This window comes from Bombyx mandarina, chromosome 13, assembly GCF_030267445.1.
Source record: "Bombyx mandarina strain Sakado chromosome 13, ASM3026744v2".
NCBI lineage: Eukaryota > Metazoa > Arthropoda > Insecta > Lepidoptera > Bombycidae > Bombyx > Bombyx mandarina.
In genome coordinates this window covers 9135293-9156417 of record NC_143220.1, presented here as the reverse complement: position 1 = coordinate 9156417, position 21125 = coordinate 9135293, and the positions used below count along the sequence as shown (strand labels likewise).

Genomic DNA, 21125 nt, shown 5'->3' with positions numbered 1-21125 from the left:
TCTCGGTAGCTTCACTAAGTTAAGCTACTGTCTTTCCTCGTTATACCAGTTAAGCCAAAAATAAGCTATTACCATCCAGGTTGCGCAATCTTTGGTGAAACTCTAGTGACATTTAATGTTATGATATGAAAAACAGTTGATAGCGTTTTAACCAAGAGGATTAAGGAAATTTAATGCCAAAAAATGTTTAGTTATAGCATTTTGAAAGACAATGATATACAGAGTTAAATAAGAGTTTAAGTTTTTTGTCCTAGCACAGTGATAGCACCGGATTTAAAAGTTTTATTGGTAATAACATGTTAAGTATTGAATAGGTTGGTACTATGGTTGGATCAGATAGTTTTAAGCATGTGATTTTAGGTTCTGATGGGAAATCATTATCAACATGGGAAAAACCTTCTGAATGACGTATCTATAGCTCACTGTTTCTTACAGAAATCGACAAAGTGTTTCGACCACGCGCAACTGACAGTTGAAACTACTAAGGCTTACATTGATAAAGTACCCGAAATAGAAGAGACCGTTAAAATAGACGAAAAAAACAATTACAATAAAGTTGCGAAGAAAGGTGGAGATGTGAATTCGTGCGAGTGTAAAAAATGCGGGACCAAAAAACGCAATATATCTGTGCCATCGCAAATTAAAACGACACATAACAAATCAGAAACAGGACTGAAAGACAAGCAGTGCGTGAGGAAAGACGAGACAGTTAAAAATGACGCCATTCCCACTAATATGATAGGTACGACGATAACTGAACATTTCCTTATGAAGACTTTCTGAAGTGTATTTATACTAATGGAATTCGATGAGACGGATGGCTTAACTTAAATGGCAGATGTTAAACTTTGAGATACACTTTCAGATGACACCGATTTATATTTAGATACGATTTTAAGTTAAGGTTATTTACGTTGAATAATTTCTTTTTTTTTTGGTCGTGTAGATAAAAAATTGGATACTCTTTTTTTTAAAGATTTTTAAGAATCCATTCCTATGAATAAATAAATTTAATGTATTACTTAATACTCAGCTAATTATTGGAATCAAAGCGATTGTGGAACTCTAGTTAAAGATCTTGCTTAAGTTGTACAGAGGAAGTAAGAGCAGTTGATATTTCTGAGTTGGAAGGTCATGTCTTCTAACAATCTGTTAGTTTTTAATTAATGGTGCAGTAATGTATTAGTTTCCTCACAGATCATTCGTGTAGGTTCTGAAGCGTTATTAGCTTAATGCGTAAATCACTCAGCGTATGCTTACAGAGTACCTAATACTACTATATAATGTAACAGATTCCAATTAAAGTAAAAGGCGTCATACAAAGACTCGCACGGAGCATTAGCATCGAGTAATAAAATAAAACTTGCAAAATTGTATTATTTGTGTAACTTGTGGTGATGTATATTGTTAACCCATATGGCTATTGCAATCAAATTATGATATTTCCGTGGTAAAGCAGTTGAGTGCCTCTTTTTCAAAAGTGCGGCGATGATGGCTACAATATAACGAGGGTCAAACATCGCTTTTTCCCTAAGTATACTACCGTTTATTCCAGTAAAATGACTTATATAAATTATGACTATGAGTGACTAATATACATTAAGTCCTATTAGAATAAATAGAACAACGTACATATATTTTGAATAAATCAGTATTATTTCATAGTCTTTCTGAATATGATACAAGATTTAATGCCATTTAACTTTAACAGAGAATTATGCACGCCTTTAGTAGTAGTAAAATTCGAGATTTGTATTCATATTTGGATATATATGGTTTTCCAGAAAACACCACTTGCAGTACATAATTTGTTGAAACTCACCAGTTGACAATTTTATCTTTATAATGGTTGTTTAATGATCACCAAATGTCAATGAATTAAAACAAGTATTCTTCGGTCAAAATAGACAGATCAAGTTCATAACATTAATGTCATAGATAAAAAGCACTTAGTTATTTCTGCATTTTAGTGTAAGCCATCTGCGTCGACTCCAAATGCTAGAGCAGAATCGACTATGAACGTGTGATATAACAGTGTGTTTGCATTACGGTGTGGCAAATCAACGCTTGGATGTCTTATATTTTTTTAAGGTACATCTATAACACTAGCTATAGGCCGCCGACAATATGCAAATTAAGTTAAGGCTTCTTTGGGTTTAAATTATTCCATTTGAATACACACGTATTCAGACGTATTTGAATAACATTTTAAGCTATCCAAAACTTTACATTGGTAATCTCCGATTTTTTAGAAGATTGGAAGTTGGGTGAATAAAAGCTCACTGTCCTACACGTTTTTCTTTTATTGGTTAATGAATATTTATTATAACAGATTTAATGCCAGTATCTTTAATAACTGTTGCTTTTAGTTTTGGCTCTTTAGCCTAGGGTTGACGTTAAAGTAATCTAAGTTGAAAATCAATCATGATGATGATGAGATGTTTCTTCTGGATCCAAAGGTTGACCCTACCACCTCTTCTAGTGAAAACGTCTGGACCGATTTAAAATCGTCATTTTTAATAATACTGCCCTTCGAGTAACAATACATTACCAATAGGCGAATTGATAAAGAGATACTTAAATTCAATTTATTTGAGTGTCTAGTAATAAATATAATATTTCATTACCTACATAAATAATATTGATAAATTATTTATGGCTCTTGTAAATAAAAGTAATGTTTCAAATGGGATTACTTTGAACTCAAAGATGTTAGATAGCGTGACTAAATGGTACGTAGTAAAAACTTGTAACGAAGAAAAAATGAATATATATTTTTATCATGTCGTTTTGGGGTTTGGGTGGTTTTCATATGAAAATGCACGTGTTTGTACGCTGTTTTGATTAGGATGTTTGATTGCGTCGTCAAATTTGTATTGATTATAGATAAATTTAATTAATAAATAAATATCATTAAAAATATGTCTTACGGGATATTGTAAGGAAGTCGGAGATTTAATAGTAAAGATTATAAAAAGAAGAGTTCATAATAATCTTAATATCTGGAGTTTCTGAGGTCGGTAACATGGCTTAGTTATGGTTGTGTCGTCTGTCGGTTCTGAGATTATTATTTAACATATAAGCAGTGAATTTATACCCGAATATTTTTAGCTTATTTATCTGCTATTTACAAACAACAATACAAATTTGACAACGGAAAATATGTAACAAAAGCTAGGCCTTGTCATTAATATAATTATGTATGTATATGAAAGAAACAATAAGCTGCTTGTCATATTTATTTCATAATTTATGAAATTGTTCATCTAACTCGTTGCCAGAATTATTATGAACGCACTAAGCAAATTAATTGTAGGTACAGCTTGCAAAAAAGATGTATTGTTAGATAAAGATCGAAAGCTGAATGAAGGCTGCTTTGACATTCTGGGAGAAGAGGGTTATGTGCTGTATACAGTGTATTGCACTATACTACGTGCATTGAAGATCACGTGTCAGAGATTAGGAATCTGGCTAGCACAAGTTTTATCGATAAATTTTTATTGATAAGCGATGAAAAGATTTTGTATCTTAACTTTTATTTTTGATCTATTCTATATTATATACACAGGCTAAGCTTAAAATTGAGCATACTTCGAGTTAGGATATGTTTCCGAAACCTAATTTCTGGTAACGAGTTATAAGTGTTTCGAGTAACAAAAACAAAAGTTTGATAAGATGTACATAATATGAGTATTTTAAGTTAGTTTTTAAAAGCACGTAAAAGGGCTTTGAATGTACTGAAATTAAACAAGTGAATTATTAATTTTGGTGTTTTATTTGAGCCTCAGATAATTAATTACAAATAAATATCAAAGATTTACTTAGTATTCAATAATAATAAAGCTACCACAAGTTATGATATCAAGTAAACTTGAAATGTATCAGAGCTTTTTTTACTACCTTATTGTTGGTAGTCTATGGTGTTATTACAACTACTCAGGGACTGGTAGGTGAGTTCATGGGCTCAACCTGAGGAACTGACCTTAGCAAGGTCAGTGCTTCGCTGAATCTACGGTGACCGGTGTTTGAAGAGTCTAAAAGCACCGAGAGCTTATTCGAAGGATTCGTCAAGGCGTGTTTTGGGCGACGGCAGGTTTGCGATGCCTTATTGCCTGGGTCAGATATGTAATTAGCGTCGGTCACGATAAGATTTTTATGAATGGAGTATTAGACATAATTTTGCACATAAGCACCTTATAAGAAAAACTCGAAGAAGAAATTTTAGAAATCAATTTTCGAAAGTGAAAGTTACTTTCAAATTAGTAAAAATATCTATATGAAGACAAAAATATGGGAATCGTAAAAAAATGTCACACCAATAATAAAGACCATAAAATATTTTCTTAAGAATTCGAACATAATTAGATGGTGTTTACCGAAAACCCGTGTCATCACGATATGACCTTTCCCCACGTACACGTTGACTATCATAAGAATATAATATATAATTATATCATAATATAATTATAATATTCAAATATTATAATCTCACGACCAATCCGGTGGTAAGTGATTACCGGAGCCAATACACGTCATAACGTATCATCACACATCACATCAACATAACTCACATTGAATTTTGATTGAATTGATTGCATTGGATAATGGATACTCCTTTCTCATGATCATTCTGGAGCAGATAAAGTTCTGCTCCAAAATCATTTTTTAATAAAAAAAAAATTACTGCCTTTGTAGGCAGAGCATACGTCTACTGATGGTGAGTGGTTACCGTCGCCCATGGATGTCAACAATGCCAAATAAATTAATTAACAGGTAATCTTGTAATTATCCGGTCGAAGTCAGTATATCATTAAAGATAAACAGCATTCTTAGTCATATTTCATGTAAGGCAAAAGCAAAGATAAACACTTTCGAGAATTAAGTCTTACAACTACATAAAATATTTATTAGTGGTAGGACCTCTTGTGAGTCCGCACGGGTAGGTACCACCGCCCCGCCTATTTCTGCCGTGAAGCAGTAATGCGTTTCGGTTTGAAGGGTGGGGCAGCCGTTGTGACTATACTGAGACCTTAGAACTATATCTCAAGGTGTGTGGCGCATTTACGTTGTAGATGTCTATGGGCTCCAGTAACCACTTAACACCAGGTGGGCTGTGAGCTCGTCCACACATCTAAACAATAAAAAAAAAAATAAAAAAAAATATATTATCATTCAATTCACTCTATGAGTACAACACAACTACTACATATAAGTACGTAAGCTTTGGTAGTTGAAACGGAAATGTTCGTCCATTTGCATACAAATGGAGTTAACAGTTGAGTCGCCACCTTTACTTCACCATAATCGCTACGTTAATCCCTTAGATTGAATCTCACTACAATGAAACCCAGGAGCCTTCAACAAGTGGCTGCTACTAACAACACATATTTTTTCAAGTCGGAAAGATCTTAAGGCTCATGAAAATAAGGTTCAATTCAACTTGGTTGCTCGTTTTATATGCGTATGTTTACTTCAGCCAACTCTTACACAGCTGTTGGAGATACCGGATCAGTGATTTCAATGTGGAGTGCAGTTTTTAATTCAGTTTTGTATTTGCTTTATTAATGAATGTTTCAAGACTTGTTTTGAGTTATTTTTAATAGCGAATGGTAGTTATAATAATAATATAATGGTTGGGAATAGGTTAGAAAAAAATATGGATTTCTTTTTGCGTCTATAGTTATATTGTACCTATATATACATTACGACACAAAAAAGAGGAAGGGAAAAAAGCGCATGCCCAGCAGTGGACATCAAAGAGCTGAAGATGAATGAATGAATAAGGGTGAATAAGCTCACAGTTGACTTGGTGCTAAGGATTTCAGTAAGGATTTCGAGTGATTATTACTGGTGGTAGGACCTCTTGTGAGTCCGTATGGGTAGGTACCACCACCCCGCCTATTTCTGCTGCGAAGCAGCAATGCGTTTCGGTTTGAAGGGTGGGGTAGCCGTTTTAACTACACTGAGATCTTAGAACTTGGTGGGTGGCGCATTTACGTTGTAGATGTCTATGGGCTCCACCACACCACTTAACACCAGATGGGCTGTGAGCATGTCCACCCAAGTAGGCAATAAAAAAAATGATACATAATGTGAGTGACGATACTCATCTTGAGACATGAGTTCGAAATCTCAATTGTATTATACTGTCCCGTTCTAGACTGCTTCGTCATAGCAAACATAAGCAGAGTGGTACCATAAATAAATACGGAAATTTTTCAGATTCGATTTTTATTACATTTTTATTTCACCTTCTACGTAAATTAAGTCGCGGGTAGAATTTAGCGTTATCCCAAAGTAACTATTCCACGCAGACGAAGTTGCGGACAAAAGCTAGTATTGTATAAAATAATGAAATCATGTGATGAATGTATATGAGTTTATGTATATGAGTTCCGGCTACCACTTAACACCAGGTAAACAATAAAAAAATAATTTGTTACGGAAGTATTTCATTAGGAGTATTGGGGTATATCCCTGCGAGATTGAATAGCGGCTTAGTCGTATCGCTCGATATGAGCAACCCTACCTCCTTATCATTTAATTGCATATCATAAAGGCATAGTCGTTATTAAGTTAGCCAAAATTCAATAACAACAGAGATTTTAATTTAAATAGAAGAAAAGTGCTTATTTAGTATCTATAAAGAAAAAAATATAAAGAAAAAGCGGAGCCAGTAGAGAAAATTTCATTTAGATTTAGAAAATTTAAGGCTCATTTCACGATCGGGAAGATAGTAGATGAGTAGAAGGCGGTCTATTACATTAAAAATTTATCGTAAATCTCCTCCAGATACTGGTCGATAGGTGTTTAAAGAGTGCTTTTAGTTCTTATGTTTTACGTATTTTTTTCTGATATACAAGAAAAGGGAACACGCTGGCGTAGATAATACAACTTTTTTTTTTTTTTTTCCACAGGAGAAAATCGCCGGATCCCCACCCGCGCGACAGGTGGGGTATGTGGGAGTTGAACCTCACTAAAAACTCCTGCCGCTCACAACCGGCGCCCTACCTCGGACCGGGCCGGAGCCCAGTCGGGGCTATTGAAACGGCGGGACAGGGTTGACGCAGAGCACATTACATCCATCCCACCGTCCCACGGACGCCGGACCGGTGGCCGCCAGCGACACGACCACCGGTTCCCTCGTTCAGCGGGCCGAGAGCCCGCTTTGATGGCGCCGCGTTACACTTTCCCCCAGAGTGGTCGGGGGAACGCGGTCTACCATCACCCGGCTTCCTATTGCGGGTGAGCGTGCAAAGCACGCCACCCCACGTCTGGGTCTCTCCCCGCACAAAACGGGTGGGACCCCTAGCTCTTAGGGGGCCAGGTCACGGATACGACCCCGGTCCCGACCCCCTGCTCGGCGGCGGCGGGTTTCTGCGTAGTGAGGAGAGCTTTCCCTCACTCGCCCCGCCGCCTCCTTCTGCGAGATGGTGAACTCGCAGAAGTCGAGCATAGCCTTCCATGAGATAATACAACTTAGAGGATCTTGGCTTCTGAGATAAGATAACTCCATTAATCACGTACTTTTTTTTTGGTCAGGAGTGTTTGGGTCATACCACACTGGGTCAGAACCAGCGTGGGTCGAGGATAGCTGGTTTTCCATCACCCGGATACTCTTGCGTAAAGCGCGTGCAGAGCAGCTTGCACGTCGTCTTCTAAGGCCCCCCTCGCCGATCCCCAGACCGACATGTGAGGGGGACCAGAACGTATTTATAATAATAAAAAAAAAAAAAATACGCAGTCGGTAATGCAGCCAGATGTTTACTACCTAATTATCGAATTCTGTACTATAGTACTGTATCAATTATATTATATAAATAAAAAGTGAGCCGATAAATATCGTCTCAAACTACAATATTATACTACCATCACAATTCACGAACTCAAACTACTTTACGTTCGAATCTTCATTTACTCGGAACTTAAATAGCGCCTAAACAAGTTTTAGAGAATCGGAAAAATTCTACATTTAGATACTTCCGTTTCAGAAGACTAGACAAAAGACAATAATATAATCTGAAACTACATATTTATATAATAAAATTGGAGTTGTACGTGAAATGTGTAAAGCTGTCAATGGGTTAATAGACGATGAGAGGTTGGAGTGTCATCATAAGGATTATCTTAGTCTTTATTTTTATTTTTAGTAAAAACTATTTCAAAATTCGTAAAATATGAATTGTTTTAAACTAACATCCATCCTATGCCGCGAACCGGAATCCGTGAGGCCTGTAACATCAGAAAAAAAGGCATGGTGTTGTCTATTCCAATGAACACGCAATGTGTTCATAACTCAATACTATTAAGTTTCTGTTTGCGATAACTAGATTAACTAATCTATACTTCTATACTAACATTATAAAGAGGAAAGATTTGTTTGTTTTTTTGTATTGAATAGGCTCCGAAACTACTGAACCGATTTAAAAAAATATTTCACCATTTAGCTACACTACTACCGAATGACATAGGCTATAATCTTTTTTGAAAAAATTAGGGATCCTTACTAAAACTCCAATAATGTAACCCAAGGTGTAAAAAAATTACCTAAAAATATATTCTTTAAATCGCGTGCCTTGCGAAAATTTGTAGTACGACTTTGTAGAACACATTATTATTTACAAAAAGTGTCGCAACAACATATTATGTTTAACTATTATAGTTACGCCGCAATAGGTGTTCTTTTATTTAAGAAAATGAAACAACGTCAAATATTGTTAAAAATTTTGTTAAAGAGCCGAGCGGAGCCGGAGCGGGCCGCTAGTATATTATAATATGGAATATTTATTGAATAAAACGTTAAATAATCTGTAGACATTATTATGAAAAACAAAGAGAGTGAGTGGCGATTTCTTTTGAAACAAAATATCACAATATTAGCAACACAGCGAAGAAATAATTATTATCAACTAGCTGACCCGGCAGACTTCGTAGTGCCTCAATCGATAAATAAAAGACACATCAAGGGGACACCTCAAAGGAAAAACAAAATTGTTTGTTTTTATATAATTCCGAGCTTTTTTATATTTTCTCACCTTTTAAACATTCCCTGGACTTCCACGAATAATTTAAGACCAAAATTAGCCAAATCGGTCCAGCCGCTCTCGAGTTTTAGCGAGACAAATGAACAGCAATTCATTTTTATATATAGAGATAGATAATTACACATTCATCGGCTCCAAACTAGGATTCATGTTTCTGGAAATTCCATAACGAAATTCCTTATGGGACGATGCGGAGGGGTACCCTAACCGGGAAAAAACGTCCGTAACGTAAGATTTTTATTATTTATGTATAGTCTTAGTATTATGGCTATATTGTGTCTAATGTATAGTCTCCGTGATGACGGTTATTCTTATTATTCATATAAATAGCTGTTTCTTTGTATATTATTATATATTTTTTATAAATCATTTTGAATAAAATAAAGTTGATCACTTTGGGTTAATTTTTTTTATCAATAAAAAATGTATACCCGAATAATTATTTTCTTTATACCTCTCATAGAACTTAAAATTAATATTTTTATAATAAGAAACTTCGTTCCTATCTGGTGTCCCACGACACCACACATCTTTTTTGTTATTGAGGTGGAAGCAAACGTGTATAGGGCCGATCTGATGGTGAGTGATGATATTTGCTCGTGGATATCAGCAATAGCCTAGCCGCTGTCTATAATTTTTCCAATATGCAAAAAAACCCAAAACCAAGGATACAATTTTTTTAACACATACTGATATTCAGTGGTGTCCTAATTTTTACCGCATGGCAGAGTCACTCATCTCTAGATTTATATCAAATGGCTCGAAGGCTATATTAATTTCATCACCTCGATCTTTTAAGGGAGAAAGGTATTTTTCGCGAGAGAAAGGCTATTAACAAGAAATCAAGACGAACTTTCCCACATACTCACTTCCTCATCTATCTATATATATATAAAACTGAATTGCTGTTCGTTAGTCTACTCGAGAAGCGCTGGACCGATTTGGCTAATTTTGGTCTTGAATTATTTGTGGGAGTCCAGAGAAGGTTTAAATGGTAGATAAATATGAAAATGCTCGGAATTAAATAAAAATATAATAGCAATATTGTTTTTCCTTTGATGTGTCCCCCATCGGGCGAATTTGTTTTAAGTTTAATTTTATACAAAATTTTAGATCTTTTATTTATCGATTGAGGCACTACGAAGTCTACCAGGTCAGCTAGTTCTCCAATAAAATATTTTATCATTTACCACAAGCCCGAAATAGTAATCAGACTCCAGCATCTGCGGAATTTATCTCAGGTACGAGATAAGCGGGCTGAACTTACAGCTTAAGCCGCCTGCAGTTTAGCTACGAGTTATTCGTGCGACGGAGGGTAACGTACCTACGAAAGTTTTGGCGTGAGCGGATCGAAATGAACTTTGTTAAAATACTCGTGCAACTCACACGAAGTCGGTTTTCGTTATTTTCTCAATTCAGATTTGGCTTTCAAATATGAGAACATGATATAAGGTTACGCTGAAATAGTCTCTCAAGGCTATCAGCTTAGGTAGGAAAAAAGGGAAAAAAAAAAAGAGATGTGCCGAAGAGTTCAAGATCTGTGCGGTATTAAGTGATTATCTTATCCCATAAATACCTTGATTGCCGTCACCCAACCAAAGTTTGAATGAATAACACTCCTACCACTTAAACCAAAAAACGTGGCTGCTTCAGTACAGCAATAAGCAGCACAAACTTATCTGTGCGGGTACACAATACGCCCTACCACAAGTGCAATATGTAAAAATAAATAAATAAAATATGCCTATTTCTGCCGTGAAGCAGTAATGCGCTTCGGTTTGATGGGTGGGGCAGCCGTTGTAACTATACTGAGACCTTAGTACTCGAGTCTCAAGGTGGGTGGCGGCATTAACGTTTGGTAAGTTTTATTTTTTATCGTTGTCGTCGTGGCCTAAAGGATAAGACGACTGGTGCTTTCATATTGAGCGATGCTCCGGTGTTCGAATCCCGCAGGCGGGTACCAATTTTTCTCATGAAATACGTACTCAACAAACGTTCACGATTGACTTCCACGGTGACAGATCGTGTAATAAAAATCAAACCAGCAAAATTATAAATTGCGTAATTACTGTGTGTATTACCTCTTGTAAGTCCGCGCAGGTAGGTACCACCACCCTGCCTATTTCTGCCGTGAAGCAGTAATGTGTTTCGGTTTGAAAGGTGGGGCAGCCGTTGTAACTATACTGAGATCTTAGAACTCGTGTCTCAAGGTGGGTGGCGGCATTAACGTTTAGTAAGTTTTATTTTTTATCGTTTTCGTCGTGACCTAAAGGATAAGGATAAGACGACCGGTGCATTCGTGCTGAGCGATGCACTGGTGGTCAAATTCCGCGGGCGAGTACCAATTTTGCTAATGAAATACGTACTCAACAAACGTTCACGATTAAATTCCACGATGAAGGAATAACATCGTGTAATAAAAATCAAACCCGCAAAATCATAAATTGCGTAATTACTGATGGTAAGACCTCTTGTGAGTCCACGCGGGTAGGTACCACCACCCTGCCTATTTCTGCCGTGAAACAGTAATGCGTTTTTTTTTAAAGGGCGGAGCAGCCGTTGTAACTATACTGAGACCTTAGAACTTATATCTCAAGGTGGGTGGCGCGTTTACGTTGTAGATGTACATGGGCTCTAGTAACCACTTAACACCAGGTGGGCTGTGAGCTCGTCCACCCATCTACGCAAAAATAATAATAATAATAATAATCTATAGGCATACAAAGTGCAAACACACATTGGCCAACAATTCTCACAATTCACGAAGGCGTTTCAAACTGAAGTAATAATAGCGCATAACGGTAGAGCTATTAAACAGCTCACAAAACAAGCAAGTCACCGTTTCGCATCAAAGTTTAAATTGAACTAAATAGTTGGCACATGCCGGTGGAAATGACTAATTCCAGTTCACTGCAGCCTCACTTACTTCCACGTAATTAAAACTTAGATTATGTTTGGATGGCGTAAGATAAAAATGACGATTTAAATTTTCTTCATCAAAATGTTTATTCATCTTATACCTTTAAACGAGCAATTCTTGTATAATAATATAATATAATAATATATATAATCTGAATATCGGAAACGGCTCCAACGATTTTCATAGACTTTAGTATCCGGGGGATTTCGGGGGCGATAAATCGATCTAGCTACGATTTATTTTCAGAAAATGTTGTTTTATTTGTGTTTTCAATAATCAACTCGTCCCGACATCTATTGGCAAATAATAATACTATTTTTCTTAATTGAGGGCAACTAACCGCTTTAAAGACACAACAAGATGGCGTTATCAAAAAAAACATCCGGTCATCATCTAGTTGTATTTATTGGGTACGAATATAGCACAGAACATTACATGTAGCATATACGTTGATCTCACACTAAATGTAACACAATTACAAGTACTAACTGCATGCCTTTGTAAAATATTTCGGTATTAGAAATATCAGTATCTGCAAATGCTACTGAATCCATGGCGCGATGGATGGCTAACATATGAACAGATTTGTATAAAGCGTAGGGGATTTCAAAATTTCTGTTTTCACTCTGCATATAGCAGTACTCATCCATGTACACGGGATAGATACCGGCAATATTCTCTTAGTTTATTTATTTATGCACTGTTAGTAGCAAAGTTGGTAATTAATTGTTCCAAGCTATGATGGAGTATTTCTGTTTCACAGTATTCTTTGTTATTGGCTAGTAAAATAACTCCTGAAACATTGTGTTCAGCTAAATTGTCAAATATAAACAGAAACCTAGATATTTCCAAGATATTAAGATATTAGGACCAAACAAAGTCAACAGTTTCAACAAAGCAGTAATCTAACTCAGATCGAGATATGCAAGTAATCAGTTTTCATACGACTCATTCAGACCTGCAGCGATGCAAAATAGCATGTGTTTAGCACTGAAGTTCCCACGCTTGCTGGGGCACGTTTCAACCGTCTGTTTAATGTGGATCGAAGACAATTTGAAGAGGTCCTACCTTATAAATGGTTGAATTTATACTACATAATAATATAATATATACATTGAATGGATTTTATATGAGAGAAATAGCAAATCGGGAAATAAATCTACTTTCAAATATAATTCGAGTCTATCTATGGATTAGACACGATTTTATCCACTGGGTACCGGAAACACATAGGAAACAAGAATAACTACACTAAAACTGCAAATACCAAAGCTCCATAATTCAGATCTTATGAATCAAATTAAGATACCGAGTTTCATATAGAATCAAAACCAGATTAGACCAATATTTTGGACAACTGATTATTGTAGAACGATTCCTACCTGGCATATCGCTTTAACAACAGAAAAAACTGTTTACTGGTGGTAGGACCTCTTGTGAGTCCGTACGGGTAGGTACCCTACCACCCCGCCACCCCGCCTATTTCTGCCGTGAAGAAGTAATGCGTTTCGGTTTGAAGGGTGGGGTAGCCGTTGTAACTACACCTTAGAACTTATATCTCAAGGTGAGTGGCGCATTTACGTTGTAGATGTATATAGGCTCTAGTAACCACTTAACCAGTTGGGCTGTGAGCTTATCCAATCATCTAAGCAATAAATAAATAAAAAAAACATTGCAACCTTACTCAATATGAAGTGGACCATTTCTCTTAGCCGTATCCAACGTCGATGTTCCTCTCAGAACTAATTCCTTAAGGAATGGAAGCGATGCATCCGGGTGAGTGTAGGAACACAAAGGATGCTCGAACAATCGCCCTACGCAAACATTTCCCGTTTTATTCTGCGTGCCGAACGATGGCACGCCACGGAATTGAATGCAGATGCTCTGGCACGAAATTGTGGAACCTTCCGCGAGATGTAGATAGTTTTGGGTTTTATTTCAATATTCTCTAAGTGCTATATTTCCTTACTCACCCTCTAGCCGATCTGTATTTTATCATTTAATGATCTAAGCCTTACCTCCTTGATTGGAAAGACTAAATTCGTTTGTCTGGTGTTTTCAGATTGGTTTTATATGTTGGCTTTGAATGACAGTATTAGTGTTACTTTTGCAGTTCTTGTAGATGAGTAATTTTTCGAGGTTTTCTATTTCTTTCCAATTGCAACTAGATCACCCTTTTCTCAGATATTTTTACCCTATTCAACAGTACAGATATCTACTACCTGCTGCTTAAATCAAGAGTACCCGAAAGAAAGAAATAAACAGTCGGTTAAAGACTGACGCAGGTTACTGGAATTCCAAAACATTTTTAATGTATATTTTTCACAGTTTTAGAATTACAAATGAAACAAAAGCGACAACTAGTATATTGAAAATTAGCTTCCCTTAAACTGTTAACTAAAATATAATATAATCTTAATTGGAATCTAAGATAACATCGACGGTCGATCAAGAAATGATTCACGACACTATACCAAAGACACGGTACAAGTAAAACCTTCCGACAGACGTAGGCTAAGCGCGTTTTGTAAATCTCTACCGTCACGCTACTGCCTGCCTGTTACAGGATAAACGTTGAGAAATTAACGACTTCAGAACTATTATCGGAGTGTTCGATATTTTCTAGATGCAATTTATTCAGGGCTTAATCAAAACAAATATTCATCTATTATACTCTTTAGGCGAATCTAGTATGACCCTTCGAGGTCACTAGAATAGGTAGGAAAGAAAAGAAATATTTATTATAGTTTCGTAAGCAAATGTGAAATGTGCAAGTAACGCTATTATATTTTTGTAACAAATTTATTTCACGTAGCATTTTGAATGTTTATATGTTAACCTTTTTGTTTTAATAAATGGCTCCAATGCCTTAGGTATTGAATTTGACAATATGTTTACTTATGATGACATCTAAACAGTCAAGTTTTTTTTAAAATGTATATCGGTATCACTTGCAAGATGCTGGTTAGTTAATTAGGTATTACAGTATTTAGTAAAATGTATGCAGTATTGTAAATTCGGTATAGTTCAAAATGAGGCAAGGCTTTACGAAAAAACCTCTATTTTTGTCGAATACCGAAGCAGAATTCATTCCTACTAAACGAAATGACTACGCTGATTCACAATACGATTCATGAGAATATTTTTTATCGTGTACCAGATGAGGATATACCAGATGAGGAACACTTGCTCAGAGAATTTTCTATGGAGCATACTGTATAAAACACAGAAAGAAAGTATTTTTGTAAACGCAATAATTAAAATTTAGGACAGTCGTCCTGTGTGTCATTAACTGTGTTATACAATCTGAGGAAGCTGCCCACCGTTTGTAGGAACACACACAATCATGTTACATTCTTCGACTAAATTTTAATTTTAGTCGCAGTTGAGTTATGTCGAAGTTTCTAGAATCGAAGCACGTAAAACTAAAATGACAACGTTGCATGCTTACTGGCAATAACGACAGGGGGCGCCACTGTCTCTGAACAATCCGGAAACGAATTATTATAATAATTTCCGTTTTAAATACCCATTCAGTTTGAACGCTGCCTAGTTCGTGACGATTCTAAATCAGGTTTAGGACTTCAACATGGTGATTTAGAGCTTCGTAAAGTTTGGCTTTCTAAAATGTTTTTTTATTATTTTTTTATTGCGGAAATTGTTGATTGTTCGATTACTCAGCTGGCGGCATATCAAGGATGCGACTCGAATAGAAAGTTGAGGTTGAATTTTTTTATTCCAAACTGTGGTCACGTTTATAGGCTCCCGTTTCTACTGGTATTGCCGACGTCTATGAGCGACGGTGAAATCTTACCATCGGGTGGGCTATATGCTCGTCTGTCTAAAACAGTAATAAAAAAACACTACTTGAAGGGACGTGAGATTGTCAGCATCCAAAGGAATAAATAATACTTACATACCTACTAACATACATACGTCTGAAGCTAATAAAAGCGTATTAAAAAACAATTTGTTTTGTAACGATAATAATACATATTTGTTAATCAAAATTGCTATTACCATTATTTATACAAAGCCACAATATTGGTTCGCTGCGATATAAACACTTTTGATGTACTCAGAGGATTACAACATGAGTGCTAAGCTCATAATCTCTGACATAGCACAAACGGAAATAAATGTGAATATAACTGATGCTATTTCATTCTCATCTCATCTCCAGCCCTTTGATACCCACTGCTGGGCATAAGCCTCCCTTTTTTATGCCATTACGTTTAATCATCCACCATTCTCATTAATGTCTGCCCGCCGTTCTGGCCATCTCATTGGTTCACTGTGCCATGGGTCTTCCGCTACGGCCTAATCTTGGTCACCATTAGTCGCTGTCCTACTCCATCTATTACCATTAGCTTTGCTAAGTGCCCTTATCTTTTATTTTTTTTGGGCCCCGTGCTGATCCTCATACGAGGTCCCCACACCTAGGAGGCGTGCGGTGTTATGTGAGACTTGACGATCTGCAGATATTGGGAGCAGACCGCGGGCCCAAGGAGTTTTAGGGCCCTACCGCACTAAAGGACTCCCTTACGCCCGATGTCCGATCTCCGTCCGCAGTCAGAACTCGGTCAGAGTAGGAGGTTCCCGCGGTCAACTTACTAAGTGTCCAGCCCAACGCCATTTCAGATCTACTACACTCTTACCAACATCTGTAACGTTTTTTGGGCGTCTAATCTGGGTATTATGGACCCCGTCCATTAGATCGATGCCCAGAATAGCCCATTCGGTACGTGGCTTCACGACATGTCTCGGCACTGGTTATTAATCAAGGTATGGATTTTAGAGCGTTGTCCTGAGACATTGTGGGATTTTTTATTTTTATTTGCAGATGTCTTTCCTACTCTCCAAAAGCAGGATTTTTTATTTTTATTTGCAGATGTCTTTCCTACTCTCCAAAAGCAGCTCATCGTCATATTTAGTTTTATTAGTATAAATTCTCTTAATAGCTGATATAATACAAAACGGTTAAGTACCATTTTCTTCTGTATATTTGTTTACCGATTTTCTATCTATTGACTAGTTTTTATCATTTTTCGGAGTTCGTTTTTTTTTTTCAAAACATTAATATCAAACCAAATATGAACATGCGTTACAAAATGAACACTAGTTCATATCAAACAATTAGTTTTCATATTATATCCTATACATCAACAGTACTTTCTTTGTCATGAAATATTGCTGTAATTCAAATAATTCAATACCCGACCGACCACACTGCGAACATTCCTCATTAATTTTTACGATCTCTAACTGCTTGTAGTCTTCAGAATGTTGATGTTTGCGCTGCAGATCGGTAATTAAAAAACCTTCGGGCATCTATGGTACCTGTTAGAAATTTATTCATATAAGGAATTCGAAAGCCACAGATATCACAGTGAGAGTCTCAAATTAGACAAAGCAAAACATGACTATTGTATATTTAAATCTGATTTCAAGCTGTGACCAACTAACGCTAATGTCCCCTTTTTTGTAACGACAAATTATTCTCATATCATAATTTGATATATCACATCGTGGTCCGAAAGCCGTTCTAGCGAATTTTTTTATTTAATAGAACACTCGAGTGGTGGTTTATTCCTAATTCATTGGAATTAGAGTTGAGACTCGACCTCAAGTCACGACTCAACTCAACTCACGACACGAACAAAGACTCTGGACAGTCTGGACAGCCTGGACATGACACGAACAAAGGCACGGGTGGTTCTGCTTTGACAATGCAAAGAAGAGATCTTAATAATTTTTAGGGTCTTTGTTCGTGAGTTTTGTGTGAGTGAACGAGAATAATTTTTCGTTATAAAAAAAGGGGACATTAGCGTCGGTCGGTCGCAGCTTGAAATCAGATTTAAATATAAAATAGTCAAGTTTTGCTTTCTCAAACGAGATTCAACGAAAATTATAAATGTATTTTTTATTTTTTTCATAATTAAGGATGTGACAAGCTTACCAAGTAGCTTTTGTAAGTATAAATATTAGGGTGTGTGGATTTCTCTTCCCTATTACTGCCGCAAAGCTTTGCGTCTAAAATAGCCGTCATTCTAATATAGTTGGGACATTGACTTCAAGTTTTAGGGTAGTGTCTATGTATTCTCTAGAGGTGGAAGGACGCATGGAGCCTCCTCTTCCTATTTAATCGGGAAATACTATGACTGCTATTATCGATTAAGATTATAACAATGAGCATATTAGTAAAATTGGATTATTATAATCGATATGCACTGAATTTTCGGCATATTTACAGTATAGTAAGGTAACACACAGAAATAACGTAAGAGTAAAAGCATCCAATCTTCGCTTCACCCTCACTTCCCATCCTCATTGGTACTAGACAAATATAACAGAACACAGCATGCCAAAAGCCGCAGTAGTAGAATTCGGAACGAAAACTTAACGTTAAGTTCAATAAAAGTTAAACAGACTATTACAATTCGCAGCGAGTCACCCTCTGTCGGAATACTAGATGCATCATTAAGGGTGGTACGGGATTTTAAAGAGATCTTCGCTTCCATAGGGAAATGGAAATGCACTTAATGCATACATAATCAAATTATCTTGGAGGCGCGCTCCGACCGACCTGCACACCGCGCGGTAACGCATCAATATTCAATCGAACAAAGCGCTCTACTTGAAAATCGATATTGAAAATGATGTAATGATACTAGCGTTTGAAAACTTAAAAGGGGCTGTGTTTGGTTTTGCGGCTATGTATAAGATATCTATATCTATTGGTCATATAGCAAGCAAACCCTCTGACAACCTGGAGAGACTTATAGTGACGGGCAAAGTGGATGGAAGACGATCTCGGCTCACTGATCATTGTTAATAAAGATTATAAATGTAAGGAACGTAGAGACATTGTGAGCCTCTCTGTGGAACGGATTATTGAAATGGCCTGTGTAGAGCTTGAGCGATTCATTGTTGTAAGTGTGTACAGACCTCCTGATGCGTTATATGATTCTTTTGAAAATATTTTGGAAAATGTATTGCTAAAGCTTTCTGTCTCTAATAAACAAATTTTTGTATGTGGTGATTATAATATCAATCTTTTAGAAAACACAAATACCACTATTAGATTCAGAACATTGTTAAAGTCATATAACCTCCCAAACTTATTTCTAGAGCCTACTAGGACAACGACCACATCGGCAACATGTTTAGATAACATATTTACAAATGTAACACCGATTAACAGAAAAATTATTAATCAATTAACATCAGACCATAGTGGACAATTTGTGTCTTTTGAATCTATTATGAATTCTAAAGATAAAAATACTCTTGTGATTGTTCCTATTAATAAAAAACGAATTGAGAAGTTTAGAAATAATATTAAGCAAGAACATTCAGAAATTATTTATAACAAAAACCCAAATTTATCATACCAGAATATGTTTGAGAGAATTAATATGGTCTTTACTGATGTATTTATTCCTAAAACTGTAGCATTAAAAAACAAAACGGTGTTCAGCGAGTGGGCCACCACCGGAGTGTACAAAAGTAGAAAAAAATTGTATGATCTTTACTCTGAAAAAGCTTATAATAATGATGAAACATTTCATCAATATGTCAGGAATTATTCCAAACTATTTAGAAAAGTTTGTTTAGCGGCAAAATCTTTACATTTAAGTGATTTAATCAAAAATGCCCCTGACAAGATAAAGATGACTTGGAAAATCATTGGTAGAGAAAGTGGAAAAGTCAGAAATAGCCATCAAGAATTCTCGTTAAAAATAGACGATAAATTGGTAACTAGTCATGAAGATGTGGCTAATGCTTTTGAAAAGTTTTTCTCTGACATTCCAGTTTCAACTACCACATCTCTAAATTCATCCCCCACAGCAGCTGAAATATTATTGCATAACCATGTCAAGAAATGCAATGAAATTTTTAAATTTAAGAAAATTAATTCAAACAATATAATAAAAAGTTTTAATAGCCTTAATGTAAAAAATACAGCTGACTTGTGGGGAATATCAGTAAAGGTTTTGAAGTCTGTAATAGACATTATTGCTTCTCATCTTGTTAGTATTTTTAATGATTGTATTAAGTGTGGTGTATTTCCTGACTTAATGAAACATAGTAAAGTGATTCCTCTTTTTAAATCTGGTAGTACTGATGACCCCTCTAACTATAGACCTATTTCAGTACTCCCTACGTTGAGTAAAATCTTTGAAAAAATTATTTTGACACAACTTTTAGAACATTTTAATTCAAATAACCTGCTTCATAATAAACAATTCGGGTTTACAAGGGGTCGCTCTACAACTGATGCAGGTGCTTATCTAATCAAAAATATATTTCAATCTTGGGAGGAATCGCATGATTGTCTTGGAATTTTCTGTGACTTATCCAAAGCATTTGACTGTGTTGAACATGAAACATTGGTGAGGAAACTACATCACTATGGTATTAGGGATGGTGCATTGGAACTTATTACTTCCTATTTATCAGGAAGGATACAAACAGTAGATGTGAAAGGAAATAGATCTTCAGGCACCACGTTGAAAATGGGTGTACCTCAGGGTTCCATTTTGGGTCCTTTTTTATTTCTAATATATATAAACGATTTGCCTAGTTTTATTGAGTCCCGACATGAGGTCGTATTATTCGCAGATGATACATCTTTATTATTTAAAATTAAACGACAATTACAAGTCTATGACGAAGTGAATGATGCGATTTCGTGTGTGGTTCATTGGTTCCGTATCAATAACCTATTATTGAATAGTAAGAAAACGAAATGTATTAAATTTACTTTAAAATGTATTAAATCATCTTTAAATGTGAGACAAATAGATAGTAATGTAATTGTTTCTGAGGAATCATTGGAGCTTGTTGAGTCAACCGTATTTCTTGGTATAACAGTGGACTCCAAACTGCAGTGGGGACCTCATATTCATAAATTGGCGAGTAAGCTTAGCTCTGCAGCATACGCAGTAAAAAAAAATTAGAATGTTAACAAATGCGGACACGGCTCGTTTAGTTTACTTTAGTTACTTCCACAGTGTCATGTCCTATGGCATTTTGCTATGGGGCAATGCGGCCGATGTAGAAATGATATTTATTCTGCAGAAAAGAGCTATACGTGCTATTTATAACATGCACTCAAGGGAATCCCTGAGGGAAAAATTTAAAGAAATTAAAGTTCT

The 21125-nt window shown here is 36.0% G+C and overlaps 1 protein-coding gene across 1 annotated transcript in view; it reads left to right on the top strand.

Moving 5' to 3' along the window:
• The window catches only part of LOC114244059 (protein O-mannosyl-transferase TMTC1), a 155059-nt gene extending 151296 nt beyond the window's left edge, over positions 1-3763 (top strand). Inside the window, exon 15 of the mRNA XM_028175770.2 lies at positions 436-3763. Coding sequence (XP_028031571.2) covers positions 436-783 — 348 coding nt within the window. The 3' untranslated portion in view covers positions 784-3763. The remainder of the gene's footprint in view (positions 1-435) is intronic.
• Positions 3764-21125: the final 17362 nt, after the last annotated feature.